The following is a 24,692-nucleotide window of genomic DNA, read 5'->3' on the forward strand; positions in this document are numbered from 1 at the left end:
CATGTTCTACAGTTTCAGCTAACCCACATTTATCACAATTTCCATTCTCATGTTTACCAATTCTTTATAAGCAATGATTAAATAAAAAATGTCCAATACGCATCCTTGTGACTAAAACGTCCTCTTTCCTGTTTCCGAATCTTCTTCTCTCTGAACCAACTTTTTCTTGAATGCAGTAAACATGTCTACCTTTTGTTCCTTCATTCCATTCCTTCTGCCAAATTTCCTGCATTTGTTTCGCTATTATCACTTTAATTTCTGTTTTACTTGATGCCACTTCAACGTCAATTTGTGAATGATTTAATGCCTTTTTAGCCAGATTGTCAGCCTCCTCATTTCCTTTCACACTATGCGATGGAGCCCATACAAGATTTACCAGAATTCCATACTGTCTTGTTCTGTAGAGACTCTGCATTACTTCATTTATCATGTCTTGCCTTGCTGATGATGTTCCACCTTCCTAGTTATTTAGAGATGATAGAGAATCTGTACAAATCACTGCCTTTGTTGGTTGTATTTCTTCTATCCACTGAAGTGCTAGACATATTGCTATTATTTCTGCAGTGAATACCGAAATATGACCTGAAGTTCTTTTTGACATTCTAATGTTAAAAGTGGAATATATACCGCTACTGCTGTTTTCCCAAATTCTGGGTCTTTTGAAGCATCAGTATATATTTGCACTGCACTATAATAAGTTTGATCTATGTATTGCTGTATACCTAGATTTTCTAATCCATTTGTATTGTTATGCTTTTCTTTAAGCAAATGGATATCAATCAAATGCATTGGGAAAAGCCAAGGAGGAATTGCTGACCAAGCCACATTAGGGGCAACATTGAAATCACTTAATCCTATTCTCCGGGCTTCCTCACTTGGCCTTCCATCCAAAACTTGATAACTTTTTATGTCCATATTCCCAACAGTCCTCCAACACCATTTTAACTGGGTGACTGTCCGAGCGTCCCTTTATGTTTATGAAATACCTCATCTTTAACTTAAGCCTACGAATTGCTTGAGGCATTAGCCCATCTCTACTTGCACTGCAGATATTGGGGAGGATCTAAACGCTCCACAACAAATTTGCATAGCTTGTGTGACTGAATTGCCTCTAGTTTTACGAGTTGTGTTTTGGATGCAGTGCAATATACCACAATGCCATAATCTATTGCCGATCTTATTAGGGCACAATATATTATTTTAAGGGACTGACGACTTGCTCCCCAATCAACTCCTGCTTAAACACCTCATAATATTTAGCTTTTTTGCATTTATCAACCAGTTTCTGTATATGTATACTAAAATTCAGTTTCAAATCCATCCATATACCTAGAAACCTCACAACTGCTTCACTTCTTGTCCATATAATTTAATGTTAATGGTAGGGTTACTTTTCCTTTTTGCGAAAACAAATGACCTGAGTTTTATCTACTGAAAAACGAAAGCCCAATTCATTAGCACAGTTTTCTACCATTTTAATGGCATTCTGCAAACATTTTTCCACATACTTTACATTACACCCTCTTTTCCACAACGCTCCATCATCTGCATATAAAGATCTTTCAATGCCCCTAACAACCTTTGTAAAGATGTCATTAATCATAATGTTAAACAGAATTGGACTGTGTGTGTATCTGAGAAAAAGCAGTACTTACTCTTACTTGTATAGTTCTGTTAAACAGGAAATCCCTGATCCAGTTATACATTCTTCCTTTAATTTCCATATTTTCTAACTTAATTAAAAGTCCCTCTTTCCACATCATGTCATATGCCTTTTCGACATCAAAAAATACCCCAACTAAAGCTTCCTTATTTACCTGAGCCTTTCTTATTTCAGATTCCAGGCAGGGTACTGAGTCCATTGTATTACATCCTTTCCTAAATCCACTTTGGTAAGGTGATAAAATATTATCCCTTTCAATGACATACACTAGTCTACCCATAACCATACGCTCCATTATTTTGCATAAATTAGATGTTAAAGCTATAGGTCTATAGTTATTTGGCTGTGTATGATCCTTGCCTGGTTTTGGAATTGGCACTATGACCCCATGCTTCCAGTCATTTGGTAACTTTCCTGACTCCCATACCTTATTAAAAAGCCTCAAAATTGGCTCTAATGCTGTCTCTGATAAATGTTTTACCAATCTCATAACAAATGTCGTCTCTGTCTGGAGATGTTTGCTTAACCCCTGCAAGCGCTTTTTTCACTTCATACAAGGTAAATTCTGAATCCAACGTACTACCCGAAAGTCCTTTTTCCTCCAATAAATGAGGATATTTACTTAGTATCTAGTCCCTAGCTTTCCTCACATCCTCTGATAAATTTGAATTACTATGAACTTTAACGAATGTTTCTGCAAACACCTCTGCTTTCCCGCTTTCAGATATAATTTGTCAATTATTATATTCTAATACAGGTGGTTTGTAATCTCTTTGTATCCCTCCCATCTTTCGTATCATATTCCATTACTCACTTATTTCAATGTCTTCCCCTATTCTATTACAAAAATCCCTCCAATGATTTCTTTTAGACATCCGAATAACTTCTCACTATAGCTTGTGCCCTTTTATAACTAACTAAATCATTAAAGTTAAGTGACCTTCTTACCCTCTTGAGTGCTTTATTTCTCATTTGTATTGCCTCATTACATTCTTCATTCCACCATGACCTAGCTTTCCTCCTGCTGCCTGCCTTCCTCTTACCTATTACTTCTTCAGCTGTACTCTGAAGTACTTTGCATATTTTTATATTAAAACATCAACATCTTCTATACATTTACTTATTTCCTTCATTTTGCTTTCACATAAATCCTTATACTTATCCCAGTCCGCTTACTTGAACCTCCACCTAAGCATTCTTCTCCCCATTCTTTGTTCTATATCTACTCCAACTTTACTGCAAATAGGAAAATGATCACTTCCTATTGTACTTTGTGTTAGTACCTTCCATTCACATTTACTCGCTAAGCTTTCAGAGACTATTGTCAAATCTAATGCTGAATGCCTTTCCTTATACAAATCAATTCTAGTATGGCTTCCATCATTAATGCACACTAATCTTCCCCAAGCTAGCATATCTTTGATAATCTCACCATTATAATCTGTTTCAATCAGGACCACTTCCATCAAGTATATTTAATGACAATTATAATTGCATACAGTTAGTGTTGGTGGTATGGTTATGTTCTGGGCAACACTCCACACGCCTATCCATGCAGCCATGCTTGGACAGAGCGGGGAAAGCAGCAAGACAAACCCCCCTGGGGTACAGAACAGAACCATAAGCATACATAATTAATTACATAATTGTAAACAAAATGTCATGGAGACTGCTTCCAATGAAGACACAGTAAAGAAAGAACAAATTAGATCAGATTACAGGTTCAGTTGGTGGAGTTGGGGTTGGAGGAGGGAGATAATTGCAAGCAGCAATGCGATGGATAGACACTGAATAATGGGAATTTAAATAGACCGCAGGAGATAGGTGTCAAGACTGGATTGGCAAGCGTGACTCAAGTGACCTGACTGAACTAACGCGATGCTCGATTTTTGCACTTCCCCATATTGAACTGTGAGCGTTAAAATCACCACATCGTTTTTTGACTTCCATTCCCTCCTATACTTTCTAGAATATCCTTACTTAATCTATCTCATGGATTGTAAAAATTAATTATTCTAATACACCGTGATCCTTCCCATATTTCCACCACCACAACTTCTATATCCCTATCTACCTCAACTGTATATACCCAATTCCTTGTTTTATAAAAGTAGCTACTCCACCTCCATTCCCTTGATGTCTATCCCTGCGAATAGTAATATAACCCTGTACTAGAAAGTTATATTGTGATTTAAGCCAAGTTTCCTGTATACATATAATATCTTGGCCTTTCTCTTGGTCCATTTTCTGCTGTGAATGATATCACTGTGACTGTGTAATGAACTTCCACCTTTCAAAGAACCAATCGGAATGCTGGGAGATGTAGTAAACTATATCCGGGAGAGTTCTAAGAAAATATTTTAGGGTCAGCATTTTCGCAATCAGCCTACCAGCATTTTCATTCATTCAAACAAATAAATAAATAAATATTCTTCAATTTACCAACTGAAAACATGTACTCAAAAAACCACAGCTACCAGTGGTATTACATTGAAAAAAAAAAAAAAAAAATGTATCTGTGTAGTAGGGGAGTGCGGGGCACAAAGTAACGCGGGGTTAGTTGTAACTATACAGTCTATGGTTGTAACACACGTGGTTTGAATATTTCTATACATGCTAGCATAAAAAAATGTACAGAATTTATTAGTTACCATATCAACATTGTATAGAAAAAAATGTGCACCAAAATTAGCTGAACATTTATTTTACCGTAGTAAAATTAAAATTCTGGCTTAAAGGGTTAGTTCACCCAAAAATAGTTCACTCCGTTTATCTTTGGAACACAGTTTAAGACATTTTAGATTTAATCCGAGAGCTTTCTGTCCTTCCATTTGAAAATGTATGTACGGTATACTGTCCATGTCCAGAAAGGTAATAAAAACATCTTCAAAGTAGTCCATGTGACATCAGAGGGTCCGTTAGAAAATACATTTTGTTCCAAAAATAACAAAAATGATGACTTTATTCAGCATTGTCTTATCTTCCACTTCTGTTGTGAGTGCGTTCACAACACTGGAGTGTAGTGATGTTCGGTTCGTGAACGAATCATTCGATTTAACCGGATCTCCTTGAACCAGTTAACCAAATCGAACTGAATTATATATAAATATATATATATATATATATATAGAGAGAGAGAGAGAGAGAGAGCGAGAGAGTGTTAATTAGATTCATTAATTATGGAGAAAAATAATGCGTTAAAATTATTAACGCATTTGATGCACTTGCCCACCCGAGACCTATGTGGATCATCTGCCATTTCATACAGTCGATTGAATGACTAATATGAGGCAGGGCAACAACTTACTGCATGATGAAGCATAGGAAACATCCCTAAAATTCAAGATATGGGGCTAAATATCGCTGTTTGAATTTTTGTCTCATATTAAGAAATATCACGAGTGCAAATGTAATACTCATCTTATACAATAGTTAATTAAGAAGTTAATATTGTGTTATTTTAGACACAATGTTGTCTGTTTTGCTCAATTTTGCCAACCAATATATAAAGACAAGTCAGAACTATTCATCCCCGAGCAAACCACAGCGGCATTTCATTTCTTAATCCACGTTTTGAACGATAGTCGAGTTGGATTTGAAATGGTGCTGCACAGACCAATCTGTAATGACATCAAAGCACAAGGAGTCATCTGCTCGCTAAGCTCTAGCGGTACTTTGATGTAACACACCGATCGGTCTGATGGTGATGAACCGCTTCAAGTCGAACAAGCCTAATGATCCAATGAACCATAAATAACCCTTTACTTCACTCCTGAATGAATCAGCCTTTTGAACGAATCAAATGAATGAATAAATGACTCGATGACTTAATCATTACGAAATTTACCACCACCTACTGGCAGTTTATTATTTAGCGTATCATTTCATTAAATAAATAATTGTATATTTTCATAGTAATAATAATGCAATTAAGAAAATATCACCAAACCAAAAATGACTATTCTGTCATCAAATATTCACATGGTCCAAAAGAGTATATGTAATATATGTATATGTATTAGATAAAAAATTGTAATAACTTACAGCCCTAATATATATATATATATATATATATATATATATATATATATATATATATATATATATGTATATGTATTGTGAGCCGTGTCCCAGGCACCGATCAGCGTCGCCCTGGCAACAGAGGAGATCCACCTGCACACCATCACCGCGGGCTGATCGGTCCCAGCTGAAACCGCTCAGAGGACAACTACAAAAGCTGCACCCGAGAAGACATGGGTGAGAAAGCTCTCCAGCAGAAAAGCCAGCTAATGTTGTGTCTCTTATCTCTCCAGAAAGCGAGTGACCGATCAGCCCGCCACCTGAGCACCGGACCCCGATTCCCCTTTGCACTCAGCCGGCTGACGAACAGGATCACACAGCACAGAGGACGAGCACAGGACACTTCTGGCACCTTCAGTATCACTGTCACCAATAAATACACCCTCCGGGGCTTCAAACTTTCACTACAGCCTGCTGTGTGATTCTTCAGCCCGCGACACTGGTGGAGAATGCGGGTAAACTGCTGAAGAATCACCGGCATCACCACTCCATTTACTCACCAATTTTTTTTTTTTTCCTTCTCTGTGTTTTGTAAGGCGGTGACTCCTCCCCCAGCCATGGAGGAACTCCTTAAACACCTGACGGAGATCAGTATTCGACAGCAGCAAATTGTGGAGCACATGGCTACTCGGCAGGGAGAGACGGAGCGTGAAGTCGCCACTCTCCGCTTCGTGGCTGCCCAGCGGGTCCCGCTTCCGGATCCCCGCGCTCAAGCCACCCAGCTCCTGCCGAAGATGACCATCCACGATGACGTGGAACATTATTAGGACTGGCCCCGCGAAAGTTGGGCATGGATACTGGCTCGTTGCTGACAGGGGAACCCCAGCAGGCCTATTTCTCCATGCCGGCGAGCCAAAGAGAATCGTACGACGAGCTACGGAAGGAAATCCTGGCCCGTGTAGGGCTGTCTCCCATCACCGCGGCCCAGTTGTTCCGGACATGGGAATATAACAGCCGGTTGCCAGCCCGTGCCCAAGCCGCCGAACTCAACCGCCTCGCCCATCACTGCTACCTCCAAGGCCAAGACGAATTAAGGAAAGTCAACTATAGCACATTAATCTCCTGAAGCGCTGGGAGGGAACGAGGACTCAGGTCGCCGTACTCGCCGCCATCTCTCCCGTGGTTGTTGACATCTGCCCCCAACTGTCGGCCGCCCAGAAGACGGAGCTCCATCATCTGGTCAGTCAATTCTCTGATGTGTTCTCCCCATGGCCCGGGTGGACCAACGTGCTTCAGCATGACGTGCGCACACCTCCAGGGACCATCGTGTGACAGCGGCCCTACCGAATCCCGGAGGCCCGGTGACACGCAGTCGAAAGGGAGGTTCAGGAGATGCTGAGGTTGGTGGTCATTGAGCCCTCCCGCAGTCCCTGGTCCAGTCCCATAGTCATGGTCCCAAAGCCGGACGGCACCCTCCGGTTCTGTAACGACTTCCGCCACCTTAACGAGGTCTCTGAGTTCGATGGATACCCGATGCCCCGTGTCGACGAGCTGCTGGAGCGGCTGGGGAGAGCCTGGTTCATTTCCACGCTCGATAACTGACAGCTAAGATTATAACTGACAGCTAAGATTATAACTGACAGCTAAGGAAAATCTCAAATTCAGTATCTCAGAAAATAAGAATATTACTTCTAAATACAGAGAAAAGTATGATCATGAAAAGTATGAGCATGTACAGCACTAAATACTTCAGTATTCAGTAGTCGATCAGTCTGTGGCACTGCTCAGGTGTTATGAGAGCCCAGGTAGCTCTTATAGTGGCCTCCAGCTCTTCTGCATTGTTGGGTCTGGCATATCGCATCTTCCTCTTCACAAAACCCCATAGAGTTTGCTGGCCAATTAAGAATATCATGGTCCTTAAACTAGGTACTGGTAGCTTTGGCATTGTGTTCAGGTGCCAAGTCCTGTTGGAATATGAAATCTGCATCTCCATAAAGTTGGTCAGCAGCAGGAAGCATGAAGTGCTCTAAAACTTCCTGGTATATGGCTTCGTTGACCTTGGACCTCATAAAACACAGTGGACCAACACTCGAGGCTGCCCTTTACCAAAGTTGTTCTAGGCTACTCCTTTTCCCATCACATATCAGATCAGAAAGGCATTTATTTAAAAAAAAAATAAATAAAGGAAATATCTGAATTTGGAAATAAAACATCTCATAAATAATTCACTGTTATTAGGTGGATAGCAGTATACAGTGTGTAGGGAGGTTTTTGTCCAAATAAAATTGCATTTATTTAATAATATTTTTTAAGCATGATAATTTAAACACTGTTATTGCATACTTTTTTATAATGTACTGAAATATAAATGTGTACTGGGCTGTAAGCAGTAAGCAAGTATGCCATTTCGAACACAGCCTGCATCTTGTGCTCGCCTGGGATATGTCATCACAGTATGTTAAGAGGCGTACCATTTCGGTCACAAGCTTGAGGCATTCAGCCAATCACAACGCACTGGATAGCTGGCCAATCAGAGCAAACCTCACTTTTTCAGAAAGATGTGCCTTGTAAAAATCGATGCGTTTTAGAAAGGCGGGGCATAGAGGAGAAACAATAATGTACATTATATGGAAAATAATGTGATTTAAAAGGTGGGGTGTAAATGTTTCACTAATGGCAGAATACTCTTCTTGTCACAGAGTCACCAGCAATGCCAGATCATTCAGCTCCACCCACTCATTCACAATCCCCAGAATTATGATTAACTTTACCTGTCTGCACTCATCAAAAGTACAGTATAAAGCCACTTACCCATCACCACATCAGTGTCTGGTCTTGTAGTTCACTACTGTGCTTCAATTGAACTTACCTGATCTGATCTCAATCGTCTGTCATCATCATATTCTGCCTGCACGTTGTCTCAACCACCAGTTACTGCTCAGCTTAGTCTCAACTGAACTTACCTGCACCTCTGTCTCGCCTGTGATCATCGCTTGCTCCTCTCCCTTTATAAAGCCTTAACAAAACTCTGTGGGACTGTCATTTACCAACGTTGTCTCCTTCTGTTTGCCACTCTCACTATATAAAGGGGGAATAAAATCCTTTTGGTCTTCTCAGGCTTTGAATGAAAATTAACACTCTGTTCAGTACATTTGTTTGCATACTTGTAGTAGGATTTAAGCTGGCCAAAGTGTTTTCTCTATTTCCCCATTCTTCACTTCTTCAAAATAGCGCACAACAGTGGAACTGAAGAACTCACCACAGAGAGACTTGAGGTTTGCACAGCTTTATAGTTTTCAGACAGTGCTGTCACATTCTAAAAATGACTTGATCACTGTAGTCATTATATATGATCACAGTAGTCATCACTGTTATGGTTGCCGTCATCATGGGGGAGAAGGGAAAAATGATCTGATCTGAATTCAGAATTAATTACAATATTACACTTAGATTGTCAGATTTGCTAATAATTTGTCAAATATTTGATAAACATGAACTTTGGTGATAAATGTGAAATCAGTAGATTCACAACTCAAGTGGAAGATCTGAGAAATGTATTCTAAATATGGTTTGTAGTTAGACTTAAAAATATCTAAACAAAGAATGAATGCAGAAATGTTTTGTGTTCTCCAAACATGGCTGAAATTATTAGGCCTATGATAGCCCTGCATTTTAAAGATTTATTTATTTTATTAATATTTAAATATTTGGACCTTATACTAGGAAACAAAGCGTATAAATCTGTCAAATCATGTTAATATATAAATCTAGTGATTTGCACAGGTTTCTGTTTAGGGTTATGATCGGGTGCAACGGTCAAGTGAGGAAAATATAGAAAATATAATGAACCTGATACAGAGTCTGTGGAGAAGCCCTAATTAACATAGTAAAACAAATATTTATCAGACACCAACATTTTCCTCACATAGGTAGCCAATGTTTTTTTTTTTTTGTTTTTTTTTGGTTTTGCTATATGATGTATTCAATTCAATTCAAGTTTATTTGTATAGCGCTTTTTACAATACAAATCCTTACAAAGCAACTTTACAGAAAATTATGTTTCTACAATATTTAGTAATAGCTTATAAGTGGTGACTGTCAGTTTGTGCACGTATGACAGGATTTGTAGAAAAATGTATACAAGACGTAGTCAGCCAGATGATGAACATTATTAATATTATTAAAAATAAATAATTATTAAATGATGCAGTGATACTTGTAGCAATATTAGTTTGTTCTGTTGTTGATTCAGGGTCAGCATCATCTGAGGTCCTCTGATGGTCAGCATCATCTCTTCTCGCCACCTGAGCACCGGACCCCGATTCCCCTTTGCACTCAGCCGGCTGACGAACAGGATCACACAGCACAGAGGACGAGCACAGGACACTTCTGGCACCTTCAGTATCACTGTCACCAATAAATACACCCTCCGGGGCTTCAAACTTTCACTACAGCCTGCTGTGTGATTCTTCAGCCCGCGACACTGGTGGAGAATCCGGGTAAACTGCTGAAGAATCACCGGCATCACCACTCCATTTACTCACCAATTTTTTTTTTTTTTCCTTCTCTGTGTTTTGTAAGGCGGTGACTCCTCCCCCAGCCATGGAGGAACTCCTTAAACACCTGACGGAAATCAGTATTCGACAGCAGCAAATTGTGGAGCACATGGCTACTCGGCAGGGAGAGACGGAGCGTGAAGTCGCCACTCTCCGCTTCGTGGCTGCCCAGCGGGTCCCGCTTCCGGATCCCCGCGCTCAAGCCACCCAGCTCCTGCCGAAGATGACCGTCCACGATGACGTGGAACATTATTAGGACTGGCCCCGCGAAAGTTGGGCACGGATACTGGCTCGTTGCTGACAGGGGAACCCCAGCAGGCCTATTTCTCCATGCCGGCGAGCCAAAGAGAATCGTACGACGAGCTACGGAAGGAAATCCTAGCCCGTGTAGGGCTGTCTCCCATCACCGCGGCCCAGTTGTTCCGGACATGGGAATATAACAGCCGGTTGCCAGCCCGTGCCCAAGCCGCCGAACTCAACCGCCTCGCCCATCACTGCTACCTCCAAGGCCAAGACGAATTAAGGAAAGTCAACTATAGCACATTAATCTCTCCCGTGGTTGTTGACATCAGCCCCCAACTGTCGGCCGCCCAGAAGACGGAGCTCCATCATCTGGTCAGTCAATTCTCTGATGTGTTCTCCCCATGGCCCGGGTGGACCAACGTGCTTCAGCATGACGTGCGCACACCTCCAGGGACCATCGTGTGACAGCGGCCCTACCGAATCCCGGAGGCCCGGTGACACGCAGTCGAAAGGGAGGTTCAGGAGATGCTGAGGTTGGGGGTCATTGAGCCCTCCCGCAGTCCCTGGTCCAGTCCCATAGTCATGGTCCCAAAGCCGGACGGCACCCTCCGGTTCTGTAACGACTTCCGCCACCTTAACGAGGTCTCTGAGTTCGATGGATACCCGATGCCCCGTGTCGACGAGCTGCTGGAGCGGCTGGGGAGAGCCTGGTTCATTTCCACGCTCGATAACTGACAGCTAAGATTATAACTGACAGCTAAAATTATAACTGACAGCTAAGGAAAATCTCAAATTCAGTATCTCAGAAAATAAGAATATTACTTCTAAATACAGAGAAAAGTATGATCATGAAAAGTATGAGCATGTACAGCACTAAATACTTCAGTATTCAGTAGTCGATCAGTCTGTGGCACTGCTCAGGTGTTATGAGAGCCCAGGTAGCTCTTATAGTGGCCTCCAGCTCTTCTGCATTGTTGGGTCTGGCATATCGCATCTTCCTCTTCACAAAACCCCATAGAGTTTGCTGGCCAATTAAGAATATCATGGTCCTTAAACTAGGTACTGGTAGCTTTGGCATTGTGTTCAGGTGCCAAGTCCTGTTGGAATATGAAATCTGCATCTCCATAAAGTTGGTCAGCAGCAGGAAGCATGAAGTGCTCTAAAACTTCCTGGTATATGGCTTCGTTGACCTTGGACCTCATAAAACACAGTGGACCAACACTCGAGGCTGCCCTTTACCAAAGTTGTTCTAGGCTACTCCTTTTCCCATCACATATCAGATCAGAAAGGCATTTATTTAAAAAATAAATAAATAAAGGAAATATCTGAATTTGGAAATAAAACATCTCATAAATAATTCACTGTTATTAGGTGGATAGCAGTATACAGTGTGTAGGGAGGTTTTTGTCCAAATAAAATTGCATTTATTTAATAATATTTTTTAAGCATGATAATTTAAACACTGTTATTGCATACTTTTTTATAATGTACTGAAATATAAATGTGTACTGGGCTGTAAGCAGTAAGCAAGTATGCCATTTCGAACACAGCCTGCATCTTGTGCTCGCCTGGGATATGTCATCACAGTATGTTAAGAGGCGTACCATTTCGGTCACAAGCTTGAGGCATTCAGCCAATCACAACGCACTGGATAGCTGGCCAATCAGAGCAAACCTCACTTTTTCAGAAAGATGTGCCTTGTAAAAATCGATGCGTTTTAGAAAGGCGGGGCATAGAGGAGAAACAATAATGTACATTATATGGAAAATAATGTGATTTAAAAGGTGGGGTTTAAATGTTTCACTAATGGCAGAATACTCTTCTTGTCACAGAGTCACCAGCAATGCCAGATCATTCAGCTCCACCCACTCATTCACAATCCCCAGAATTATGATTAACTTTACCTGTCTGCACTCATCAAAAGTACAGTATAAAGCCACTTACCCATCACCACATCAGTGTCTGGTCTTGTAGTTCACTACTGTGCTTCAATTGAACTTACCTGATCTGATCTCAATCGTCTGTCATCATCATATTCTGCCTGCACGTTGTCTCAACCACCAGTTACTGCTCAGCTTAGTCTCAACTGAACTTACCTGCACCTCTGTCTCGCCTGTGATCATCGCTTGCTCCTCTCCCTTTATAAAGCCTTAACAAAACTCTGTGGGACTGTCATTTACCAACGTTGTCTCCTTCTGTTTGCCACTCTCACTATATAAAGGGGGAATAAAATCCTTTTGGTCTTCTCAGGCTTTGAATGAAAATTAACACTCTGTTCAGTACATTTGTTTGCATACTTGTAGTAGGATTTAAGCTGGCCAAAGTGTTTTCTCTATTTCCCCATTCTTCACTTCTTCAAAATAGCGCACAACAGTGGAACTGAAGAACTCACCACAGAGAGACTTGAGGTTTGCACAGCTTTATAGTTTTCAGACAGTGCTGTCACATTCTAAAAATGACTTGATCACTGTAGTCATTATATATGATCACAGTAGTCATCACTGTTATGGTTGCCGTCATCATGGGGGAGAAGGGAAAAATGATCTGATCTGAATTCAGAATTAATTACAATATTACACTTAGATTGTCAGATTTGCTAATAATTTGTCAAATATTTGATAAACATGAACTTTGGTGATAAATGTGAAATCAGTAGATTCACAACTCAAGTGGAAGATCTGAGAAATGTATTCTAAATATGGTTTGTAGTTAGACTTAAAAATATCTAAACAAAGAATGAATGCAGAAATGTTTTGTGTTCTCCAAACATGGCTGAAATTATTAGGCCTATGATAGCCCTGCATTTTAAAGATTTATTTATTTTATTAATATTTAAATATTTGGACCTTATACTAGGAAACAAAGCGTATAAATCTGTCAAATCATGTTAATATATAAATCTAGTGATTTGCACAGGTTTCTGTTTAGGGTTATGATCGGGTGCAACGGTCAAGTGAGGAAAATATAGAAAATATAATGAACCTGATACAGAGTCTGTGGAGAAGCCCTAATTAACATAGTAAAACAAATATTTATCAGACACCAACATTTTCCTCACATAGGTAGCCAATGTTTTTTTTTTGTTGTTTTTTTTTTTTGGTTTTGCTATATGATGTATTCAATTCAATTCAAGTTTATTTGTATAGCGCTTTTTACAATACAAATCCTTACAAAGCAACTTTACAGAAAATTATGTTTCTACAATATTTAGTAATAGCTTATAAGTGGTGACTGTCAGTTTGTGCACGTATGACAGGATTTGTAGAAAAATGTATACAAGACGTAGTCAGCCAGATGATGAACATTATTAATATTATTAAAAATAAATAATTATTAAATGATGCAGTGATACTTGTAGCAATATTAGTTCGTTCTGTTGTTGATTCAGGGTCAGCATCATCTGTGGTCCTCTGATGGTCAGCATCATCTCTTCTAAGGTGTTCTGGATCCAGACTGGAGCTTATGTAAATCCTAGTTACCGTGACAAAACATAAAAACAAATAGAGACATCATTAGCATAGCTGCTGTTCCAACAAAGTAAAATTAATTAGTTTAACCCAGGCTAAAGAATAAGAATGCACATTTGATCAGATACAACTACACTCACAATTTAAGATACATTATTCAAATGTTTGGCGAAAGAGATGCGTTTTTAATCTAGATTTAAACAGAAATAGTTACTTTCTTGAGAGAGTAAGTATTACTGTTATACATTGGCACAGTACGTTTTTCTCTAACCTTTTTCAATTTGATGGGGGCAACAGTTTCTAATGTATTAGAGAAAATAGTGCCCATGTTGTCAGTCGTTTCATCTAATTCATGTGTATTTTTGGGTACAAATAGCAGTTGAGATAGATCAGGCAGGTTATTAGCGAATCTGTCTTTGGTGACTGGAACAATAGTTCTGCCCAGACGGTAACGCTGAGACATATAGTTAATGTCAGTGATGATCAGCATGCACGATACAAGGAAATGGTCTGTAACATCATCACATTGAGGTACGATATCTATAGCAGTAAGATCAATTCCATGCGATATAATTAAATCTAGTGTATGATTAAAACGATGAGTGGGCCTGGTGACATTTTGCTTGACCCCAAAAGAGTTTATTAGGTCAGTAAACGCAAGTCCTAATGCATCATTTGTATTATCAACGTGAATATTAAAATCTCCCATGATTAGCGTCTTATCAACTGTAACTAGAAGGTCTGAGAGGAAATCTGCAAATTCTTTTAGGAATTCTGTATACGGCCCTGGTGGTCTATACACAGTAGCCAGCGCAAGAGATACATTAGATTTCTTTTGCATGTCTGACAGTGTAGCATTAAGCAGAAGTATTTCGAATGAGTTAAACCTGTATCCCGTTTTCTGGGTAACATTGATAATATCACTATATATTGTTGCAACACCTCCGCCACGGCCAGTCTGACGGGGCTCATGCTTATAACAGTAGTTTGGTGGAGTAGACTCATTTAGACCAAAATAATCATTTGGTTTTAGCCAAGTTTCAGTCAAGCAGAGTACATCAAAACATTATCTGTGATCATTTCATTGACAATAACTGCTTTGGGTGTGAGTGATCTAATATTTATGAGCCCAAACTTTAAAGATTGTTTTTGTGAAGAGGAGTGAAGCGGTTCCGGGTGGAGATCTCAAAGACAGGAGGGGTCGCACCGAATGCAGCTTGAACGAGTCCTCGTCTGCAATCAAAGGTAGACATTCATCCGCCATTAAAGCAAGTAACAGTGAGTACAGCAGTGGTAATGTGTGTGAATACAGTATTAGCAATGTAAGCGCAGTTAGCAGCAACCATGCCGCTGATGCTAACGGGCTATAAGCTAATAGCTGACCCAGGAGATCAAAATAAAACTAGTGATAACGAGGCGCTCTGATTGTTTTTGTTGTAGAATACAATAGAGAATATATTCACACGTTATACAAATGGAAACGATGGTGTATATAATTGATTTTTAAGATAAGAATAGTCGATAAAAAGAATATAGTGACGGAGCTCAAACGCAGTACAGGTGCCAACAACAAACAGGAAGTCACGCCCAACCACAGGAAGTGAATGTATGCTATATGAAGTAAAAGCAATTATGTTATAAATCAGCCAATCAATCTTGTCATATTTTGTATAGCCTATGCTGATGCTTGCTCATATTTTGAAACCATTGACATTTATTAAAAGGTTTAAGCACCACATATTACATACTTATTATCTGTTAGGATTGTTTAGTTGTGTTGTCTAGCCACTTTTAGCAAGGGTTCTGTGTTAACCTATCTATCTGATGTGAACAGCTATGAGCACCTACATTTTCATGTGAAACCTTGTTATCTGTTATAACTATTTAAATATGTTTTTATATATGTATGTTTTTTCTATGTCGATCACTCTGAGCAGACCCAAAGAGCCTCAGAGGGATCCTGAGTGTTTAGAAGGTCTGTATGTCTCTCTAAAGCACATCATTGCTGACAGATTATGATCACCACTAACAGACTTATTTAGGGATCTCACGGTTTAAAATTATCTGGTGTGTAGTGTTATTCTAATAGCTTAGTCATGATACTGTCTCTCTTTTCATTACTACTGTGATATTGTTATATTGACCAGGGGCAGATCAGTGTAAGTGTGTACTGGTTTGACTATATGTGAAATCTGTTGAACATCCTTAGACAGCCAGACCTCACTAGTTAAAAAAAAGGGTTATAAATTGGTTTATATAAATTCAACTCTGCATTATATGGGGGTTATGTTTAGGAGTTTAGGCTTTTGAAAATATTAACCTGATATGAAAACATGGATGTTTATGAGGTGTCCTCACTAATATTTTGAAACAAACATAATTGTGTGTGTTTGCTTTAGTCAGTATGTAAATGTAACAATCAGAATGAAGTCCTTTGTCTTTTGCAGGTGTGAACTCTAATAAAGACAAAATGACTCTGCACAGATGTTAATTACACATACACACTGGTGTCACTGTGTTAGTGAGGGCATCTCATAAACATAGTGGTTTTTATGCAGAGTTGTGTAAAATATTTATAGATTAGATTACCTTAACTTTACCTAAACCTACCCCTCACTAAAAACCTGGTGATATGAGTTATTTTAATATAACTATAAGCCTAACCCTGGCCATAAAAGAAATCCACTAAAAGAAAAAATATTGCATTAGTTAATTAATTAATCTCTGTTTATCAATTTACACTGGCTGCCAATAGCTGCTCGCATAGAGGCATTGATGTTTGCCTACAAAACCACCACTGACTCTGCACCCCTTTACCTAAATTAATTACTTCAGGCTTATGTGCCCTCTAGAAGCTTGCATTCAATTGAATGTCGCTTGATTGTGCATCCCAAAAAAGCACAAAGTCACTTTTACGGATGTGACAAGTGGGGCGGGGCCGAGAGCCGTGGGATCAGGAGCGAGGCTGGCCGAGTGATTGGAAATGAGCGACACCTGCTCAACCCACCGGTCTCGAGTCCCACGGAGGAGATGGAAGGATATAAAACTGGAGCGACGACAGTGAAGGACGAGAGAGCACTAGGCCTGGGTTTTAGTTGTGTTTGGTTTTTATTTGTGTGTGTCAGTCGTCGGTGAGGTGTTTTGTCTTTATTTTGTCATTAAAGTCTTGATTTGATTGTCCGCCGGTTCCCGCTTCCTTCTTCCCGTGAATATGAAGTTTGTATGTTGTTACAACTGACAACTTTTAAATTAAATGTTCCCTCCTGGTGCAATGACCTGCCCAACTCAATCCTCAGTTAAGCCAACTGAGACTTGTTATAGCACATATATATCATTGCTCTTTGGATAAAAGCATCTGCTAAATGACTAAATGCAAATGTAATTAAAGTTTATAAATATCTGTGTTTATAATTAATTGTGTGTGCAAACATGTTAATGGTGGAGGGTAGTCACCAGAGGCAAGACTTTGTCTTTCAACAAGCAACAGCTGTCTCCATATTGAACTACACACACACACCTATATTTTCGATCTTCATGCACAATTATATGATGTGATTATAGAATTTAGGATACTATCTGAGAGTATGTATTGGTGTGTGTGTATGTCTCTGTCTGTGTGTACTGGTATATATGGTTTATGAGGACAAAAATGTGTAAAATGACATTGGTACTACAATGTAAACATGGTTTATGAGGACACTTACTGTGTCCCCGTAAAACAAATGGTTTTAAAAAACATACAAAACGGTGGTTTATGAAATTCAAAAATTGCCATTACTTTTCTGTGAGGGGTAGTTTTAGGTGTAGAGTTGGTGTAGGGCGATAGAAAATACTGTACAGTATAAAACCCATTATCCCTATGCAGAGTCTCTGTAAACCACAAATGCAAGTATGTGTGTGTGTTTGTGTGCATGTAGGTACGTACACAGATTTTGGAAGAATGGAATAAACCGAGGACCCAGAATCCACTATCATCTCCACAGGTATAGAAGCAGAAGCAGTTGTGATTGTAGCAGTACACTTAATCTTATCAGTTAGCACATTTTGCAGTTACAGAATGTAAAGTTCAGGCAATTCATTTTCGTGCTCTGAGCATGTTTGTTGTGAATGACATGCTCTTGAAAAATGTCAATTTTTTTTACAATTATGACATTTTCATGAAACAGCAGGGCATCTAGAATCATTTGCAAGATGTTTTGTTTATCCACAACGATAACATGCACAGACTGATGAAGTCATCTTAGAAACTTTAGAAGTCTTAAAAGTTTTTAAGGAAACAGAAGGCTTTGTAGATGCAGAGTATTTAGTTTAGAGTATTTAGTGAAAAACAGCCGCCAAAGAATTTCCTTGTATTGCTTGCACATTGCTTCCGGTCTGATATGGTTTTAACTTGTTCACCAGAAGCTTCAGTTTGAGTAGCAATTGTGATGGCATTACTAAGTCAAGTCAGTCTCCAACAACAGCTTTTCTCTGATACGATGACTGGCCACATTTTCTACTAATTGATCACATAATATTTCATCAAGATTTGACTGTTTAACCAGGTACTTGAGCTTGTTTTCTAAAAACATGTCATTCTGCAAATAAATTCTGTTGAGGAACAAAGTGTGCTTGTAAAACCTCAATAGCTTCCTCCATTGTCTGTCCTTGATTTGGCAAAGTATAAAATAATCTCTGACCTTCTGTGCTCAAACAATGAAGAAATAGAGCTCTCTCTTTCCTGCAACGGGCCACTCATCTCCAGATGCATTAACAACCAGTAAATAATAATTATTATAATTATTAATAGGAAATTAAGCAACTGCAGCCATCTTTCATTCACAAATGTAAAATCCTCCTCACCAGATTTGTAGTGTTTCAAGCAAGGCTCTGAACCGGTTCAAGAAACAAAAACGAAAACTGGAAAGGAACTAAATTTTGACAGGAACAGAACCAGAAACAGAAACTAAATAAAATGTTATACTTCCGAACAGAATCGAAAATTTGAAATGGCCATTAACCAGCTAATTACGTTATTTTATCCATTTAATATTTGAAATTTGCTGTCAAGCAATCACAAATTCCAGCAGTACGGCATATACAAGAATGATTCACTTCCTGTCGTGTAAGATGATGTTACTATCACTATATACCCTATTCCTAAATCTGAGATTGTTTTCCTCCTTTGCAACAGAAAATGTAAAACTGAAAATCAGCAAGAAAATTTTGACACATCGGTTTTACACATTTTTAATAACGCAGCTTCACATTATTCTTATCTATCTATCTATCTATCTATCTATCTATCTATCTATCTATCTATCTATATATATATATATATATATATATATATATATATATTTTTTTTTTTTTTTTTTTTTTTTTCTTATTTCCTTTTGGAGAAAAAAAATGAAAGAATTATATTTCTGATGATGAGATGTGTATATAATGTGGGAAAATAATGTTTTATAGTTTTGTGAAATATCTAGTAAAACAAATTAATAATTTCTTTAATTGTATTGCCCCGAGAGCTTACACAACATTAAAAATAGATTTTCTGGAGCATGGTAAAAATAATAATAATAAAATAAATAAAATCATTTAAAACTTAACTTTAAAAAGGCAGTTTTGAAAAAGGTGTGTAAAACTAAAGGTAAAACTTTCCGGTAATTAAAACACACATGATGCAAAACGGCAGTTATTGCTGTACAATTAATTAATAACAAGCTTATTTACAGCAAGTTTGCCATAAGACCAACAAAGTTAAACAGCATTCAATAATTTAATTGTACATTTTACAATTCAGAAAAATATTATTTTTATTTTCTGTAGATTCACACAAATATTATCTAATATACAGCATTGTGGAACACACTTATGAGGTTGTGATAATATATATATAAAAAAAAGATATTATATATGCAATAAGTATATAGGCTAGGTCAAATATCATATTCATTGTTTTTTTTTCAGGGTCAAAAATGGACAGAAATAAAATTATAATAAATTATCAAATTCAGTATTTTGGATGCACAATGCTGAATTCTAGCTTTAACTTTGCACTGCATGCCTTCATTCCTTTCCTTTCTGTCTGTCTGTTGTATGTGATCCATTACATTATACTACATCTATTTCTCTATGCCTTCCTTTCTTTTTCTGTCTTACTCATATTCTGTTTTTCACTCCCTCATTCTTTCTTAAGCACCGTCCTCTCTGTAAGAATGCTGCTTCCAGGGTTGTTCTTTCAGATAAGGATCTCCACCAGATCTAGGTCAGGCAGGGGCATCTTCTGTCCTCGAACTTCTAGGCCTTTATCCTGCCTGGATTGAGATTCTGCAAATAAACATTTTTTTTTTTTTTTTTTTTGTCATACATTTTTTAATATATAATATGATACTAGCACTATTTCTTGAGATACTATTATTTAAACTACAGTAGCATTAGTTGCTAATATTTTAGCCATTTAATTTATTTATCCATTTTTTTTTTTTTTTTTCAGTAGGGGACTATAATTTAAAAGGTCATTGTGTCACTTACAATACCATGTACAAAAACATCAAGACTTGATTTGTTGTCTCATAGTTGTATGTTGTTGATGGATAGGTGTATCTCGATTCAATGCATTAGAAGAAAAAGCTTTTAATGTTTTTACTAAGCTTCTAACAAGTGTTCCACTGTTACATTGTATTTTACAGTGTATTTTTGTGGTCTACATTTATTCACTGGGCAGAGATTCTACAAAAAGCAATGTTATTAATGTTATTAATTCAACTAAGTGACCCTGTTATTTGATGGATCCCAAAAATTGTCAGTTACTGTCAGAACCAGTTGTAATGGTAAATGATCACAGAATCTCATTTGCTAGGCTAGTTTGAGCTTCAATTTAAAGCTTAAAAAAGTAGCATAGGACTTGATTTTATCTGGATCATAGAAAGTGCAAAATAAATGGATAATTGCTTTAAATGAGCAGCAATTTTCTGGAAGGGAGGTAAGGCCCACTTTTATTTTTTTATGAAATAAGTTTTTTTTTTTTTTTTTTTAAGATATGAATGGATAAATCATTAATCACTGGATTCAACAAAATGAGAACAGTCAATTTCGACTTAATCATTACTTGAATTCCTGAGTAGAACTGTGCCCTGCACATGAATGTATAATGTAGATAAAGAAGCTGCATTTCCACATTGCTTCTCTCTGCCTGTCTCACCTGTCTTTTCTTGTATTGTGGAGGTTGCAGAACTAAATTTCTTTGGTCTTCTGCCACTGTCTCTGCTGGCAAATTTAGAATGAAGAGACAAGAGAGGAATGGAGGGGAGAGGGAATGAAAAAGGAGGCTGAAGAGAGTCAGATGAGGGCCAGGGTGATGTGGAAGAAGAAGAGGAAGGGAGGGAGGAAGTGCTATAACGGGGAACACAGGAGGATGAGGTTATTAATGATGTGTTTGAACCTGTGGAGGCCAACAAAGGAAGAAAAGAGGAAGATAGAGAGGAGGAGAATGGTGGAGAAAGAGAGGAAGGAAAAGAGGCAGGGAGAGATGAAGAGACAGAGACCAAAAGAGAGGGCACAGAGGGGCGGATGTGCTCTACTTGGTGTTTTTCCAGAAGAACATCTGCAAACAAAAACACAAACCAATCAGTAAAACATGCAGTAGCAAAGGTCGCATTGCAGTAATGAGTGTCAAAAGATATTTACACTTCAATTTTCGAATTTCCATCAGCCATTACTCATGTCTACAGTGTCACATGAGCCTTCAGAAATCATTCTAACATGCTGATTTATTGTCAGTGTTGCTGGAAAAACACACTATATATATATATATATATATATATATATATATATATATATATATATATATATTAGGGCGGGTAATCAATTAAATTTTTTTATCTTATTAATTACATGATTATTAATTATTCTAATTAATCGCACATCAAATTTGGAGAAATTACATATAGCCTACTCTTAGACCATGTGAGTAAATGATGACATAATTGTCATTTTTTGTTGGGTGAACTATAATTTATTTTCTTAATTTTATTATTATTACTATGAAAATATGAAATTATTTATTTAATTAAACGATACTCTAAATAATAAACTAAAACTGCCAGTAGGTGGTGGTAAATTATTTAAGTCATCAAGTCATTTATTCATTCGTTTGATTTGTTCAGATGGCTGATTCATTCAGGAGTAAAGTAAATGGTTCTTTTAATGAATGGTTCATTGAATCATTAGGCTTGTTTAAATTGAAAAGGGTCATCACCATCAGAACGATCGGTGTGTGACATCAAAGTACCGCAAGAGCTTAGAGAGCAGACGACTCAGCCCCATATCTTGAATTTAAAGTACATTTTCTAGGCTCCATCATGTAAGTTGTTGTCCTGCCTCATATTAGTCATCAATCAACTGTCCACATAGGTCTCGGGCGGGGCAAGTGCATCAAATGCGTTAATAATTTTAGCGTGTTATTTTTTCTCCATAATTAATTAATCTAAGTAACTAATTAATTAGGTTAAGTTACCTGCCCTAATATATATATATATATATATATATATATATATATATATATATATATATATATATACATATATATATATATATATATGGCATACTTTTTCGGGGTACAAAGTTACAAAGATCAGCCTTTCTTTCAAACAGTAAGTCATTTTCATAGTTGTTTATCAATTTAACACATCCTTGCTGAATATAAGATTTAATTTCTTTCAAATGAATAAATAAAGAAAAAAATTGCTGACCCTAAACCTTTGAACTGTTGTACATTGTTACAGTAGGTGGCCAAACACAATGTGATTTTTACTTCCTGAAAATGCATTTGCAGCTTTTGACCACTGAGGGGTGCTTTAATCACCAACCAAAGTTATCAAGCGAACGCTTCAAAGTGCATTTTTACAAATAGCCCTCAGCTTTGCCTTGCAGATGTTACATTTCATGGCTGCAGTCTGAGGAAAATGACAAGAAAATGTCTAGATACAATTTTTTTTTTATATTCACTAATGCAAATTAAGTACTAATGAAGTTATGTGCATTTCTCATTTAGGACAAATTCAAGCAGATATAAGAAAATATATCTCTTCACTAATTAAGAAATTGTTGTGTATTTTATCAATTGTTTCCTTTATTTTTGTACAATGTAAGGCATAATTTTGCTCCCATTATTTATGCATAATTTAAACAAAAAAACGGATAAATTAAACTTGGCACGATTTAGCTTAATCTTTGAAACTGAAAAGAAGGGATGGATTAATAAAATGTCCCCTATTTAAGCTCAAGTTCTCTCATTATAATCATGCTGATTACTGATAGCCAACTGCATGAGTCGGCAAGTAAGTTTGGCATCAGGCCCAAATTTTTTTTGCCACAGAACATAGTCAAAGGATTATTTAAATTGTAATTTTATTGATGAAAAATGCAACTGGAATTGCCTGTGACGGACTGTAATTGTGTCTTTTGTAACTGTAAGAGAGCTGTTACTCTGTTAAATCCTGTAGGATGACAGTCAAAAACATTTGTGTGGCGGAGTCTGCCAGAGTATGTGAGCGGAGTGGAGCATCAACAATTTCCCCTCTGTGCTCCGAGCATTTATTAAAATTTCTAATAGACTTCAGTTTACAGTCTATAACTCCACCTGTCTCGGATGTAGATCATGTGAAGATATATTTTAATGTGGATCCAATACTGTACCTTAAACTAAAATAAATGTGCTCTATTGGTTGATACGCCGGCAGCCATATCACCCTGGAGCCCAAGACCGGTTGCCCACTGAAGCTAAGCAGGTCTGAGCCTGGTCAGTACCTGGATGGGAGACCTCAGAGAAAACTAGGTTGCTGCTGGAAGAGGTGCTAGTGAGGCCAGCAGGGGGTGCTCACCCTGTGGTCTGTGTGGGTCCTAGCGCCCCAGTGTAGTGATGGGGACACTATACTGCCAACAAGCACCTACCTTTGGATGAGACGTTAAACCGAGGTCCTGACTCTCTTTGGTCATTAAAAAATCCAAGGATGTCTTTCGAAAAGAGTAGAGGTGTGACCTCGGCATCCTGGCTAAATTCGCCCATTGGCCTCTGACCATCATGGCCTCCTAACAATCCCCATATCTGCTGATTGGCTTTATACTATTGCTGCCGTCGCATCATCCAGGTGGAAGCTGCACACTGGTGGTGGATGAGGAGATACCCCCTGACTATGTAAGCACTTTGAGTGCCTAGAATAGCGCTATATAAATGTAATGAATTATTATTATTATTATCATTATTATTATTATTATTATTATTACTATTCATATTTAAGTATTTGAAGCATTGGACTAATCAATCTGAATAGCTGGCCAATCACAACACTCTTTACTTTTCAGAGAGATGAGCCCTTTGTCTGACCCTGGTGTGTTTTTGTGTCTGTGTATATGATACAATATAGTAAAAAATAAGGCATAGTACTTTAATCAGAACGAATGTATTTGTATATGTATTACCTTTCCAGCTGTGCTGGTCTCTGTGTTTGGTCTGTGATGAGTGACGTGTGTGTAGTCCAGTTGCTATCGAAATGGAGGGAACAGAGCGGGCAGGACGTAGAGGAGTGGGATCTCGACGGGAACGCTGTTGTAGGACTTTAATCATGGCATCTTTCTCCAGCAACTGAGCATGCAAGTCCTTCATCCTGTGACATGCAGAGCAATACTTTGTTTTTTATTTCTTTTTTTCATCTCAGATACACCGTTATCAAAAACTATAAGATATCACCTTTTTTAAAC

The 24,692-nt window shown here is 38.0% G+C and overlaps 1 protein-coding gene across 3 annotated transcripts in view; it reads right to left on the reverse strand.

Moving 5' to 3' along the window:
- Nucleotides 1–19,449: 19,449 nt before the first annotated feature.
- amotl1 (angiomotin like 1) overlaps nt 19,450–24,692 on the reverse strand; it is a 255,112-nt gene continuing 249,869 nt past the window's right edge. For 2 of the 3 annotated variants that reach the window (XM_052617189.1, XM_052617188.1), the window contains 3 exons: nt 24,414–24,598; nt 21,136–21,537; nt 19,451–20,261 (listed from right to left, as the gene is read on the reverse strand). In XM_052617189.1, the coding sequence (XP_052473149.1) occupies nt 20,173–20,261; nt 21,136–21,537; nt 24,414–24,598 (676 nt within the window). In that variant the 3' untranslated portion in view covers nt 19,451–20,172. Of the gene's footprint in view, nt 20,262–21,135; nt 21,538–24,413; nt 24,599–24,692 lie in introns of all 3 variants that reach the window. The other variant, XM_052617190.1, reaches the window with a different exon arrangement.

This window comes from Carassius gibelio, chromosome A15 (assembly GCF_023724105.1).
Source record: "Carassius gibelio isolate Cgi1373 ecotype wild population from Czech Republic chromosome A15, carGib1.2-hapl.c, whole genome shotgun sequence".
In the NCBI taxonomy this organism is placed as follows: domain Eukaryota; kingdom Metazoa; phylum Chordata; class Actinopteri; order Cypriniformes; family Cyprinidae; genus Carassius; species Carassius gibelio.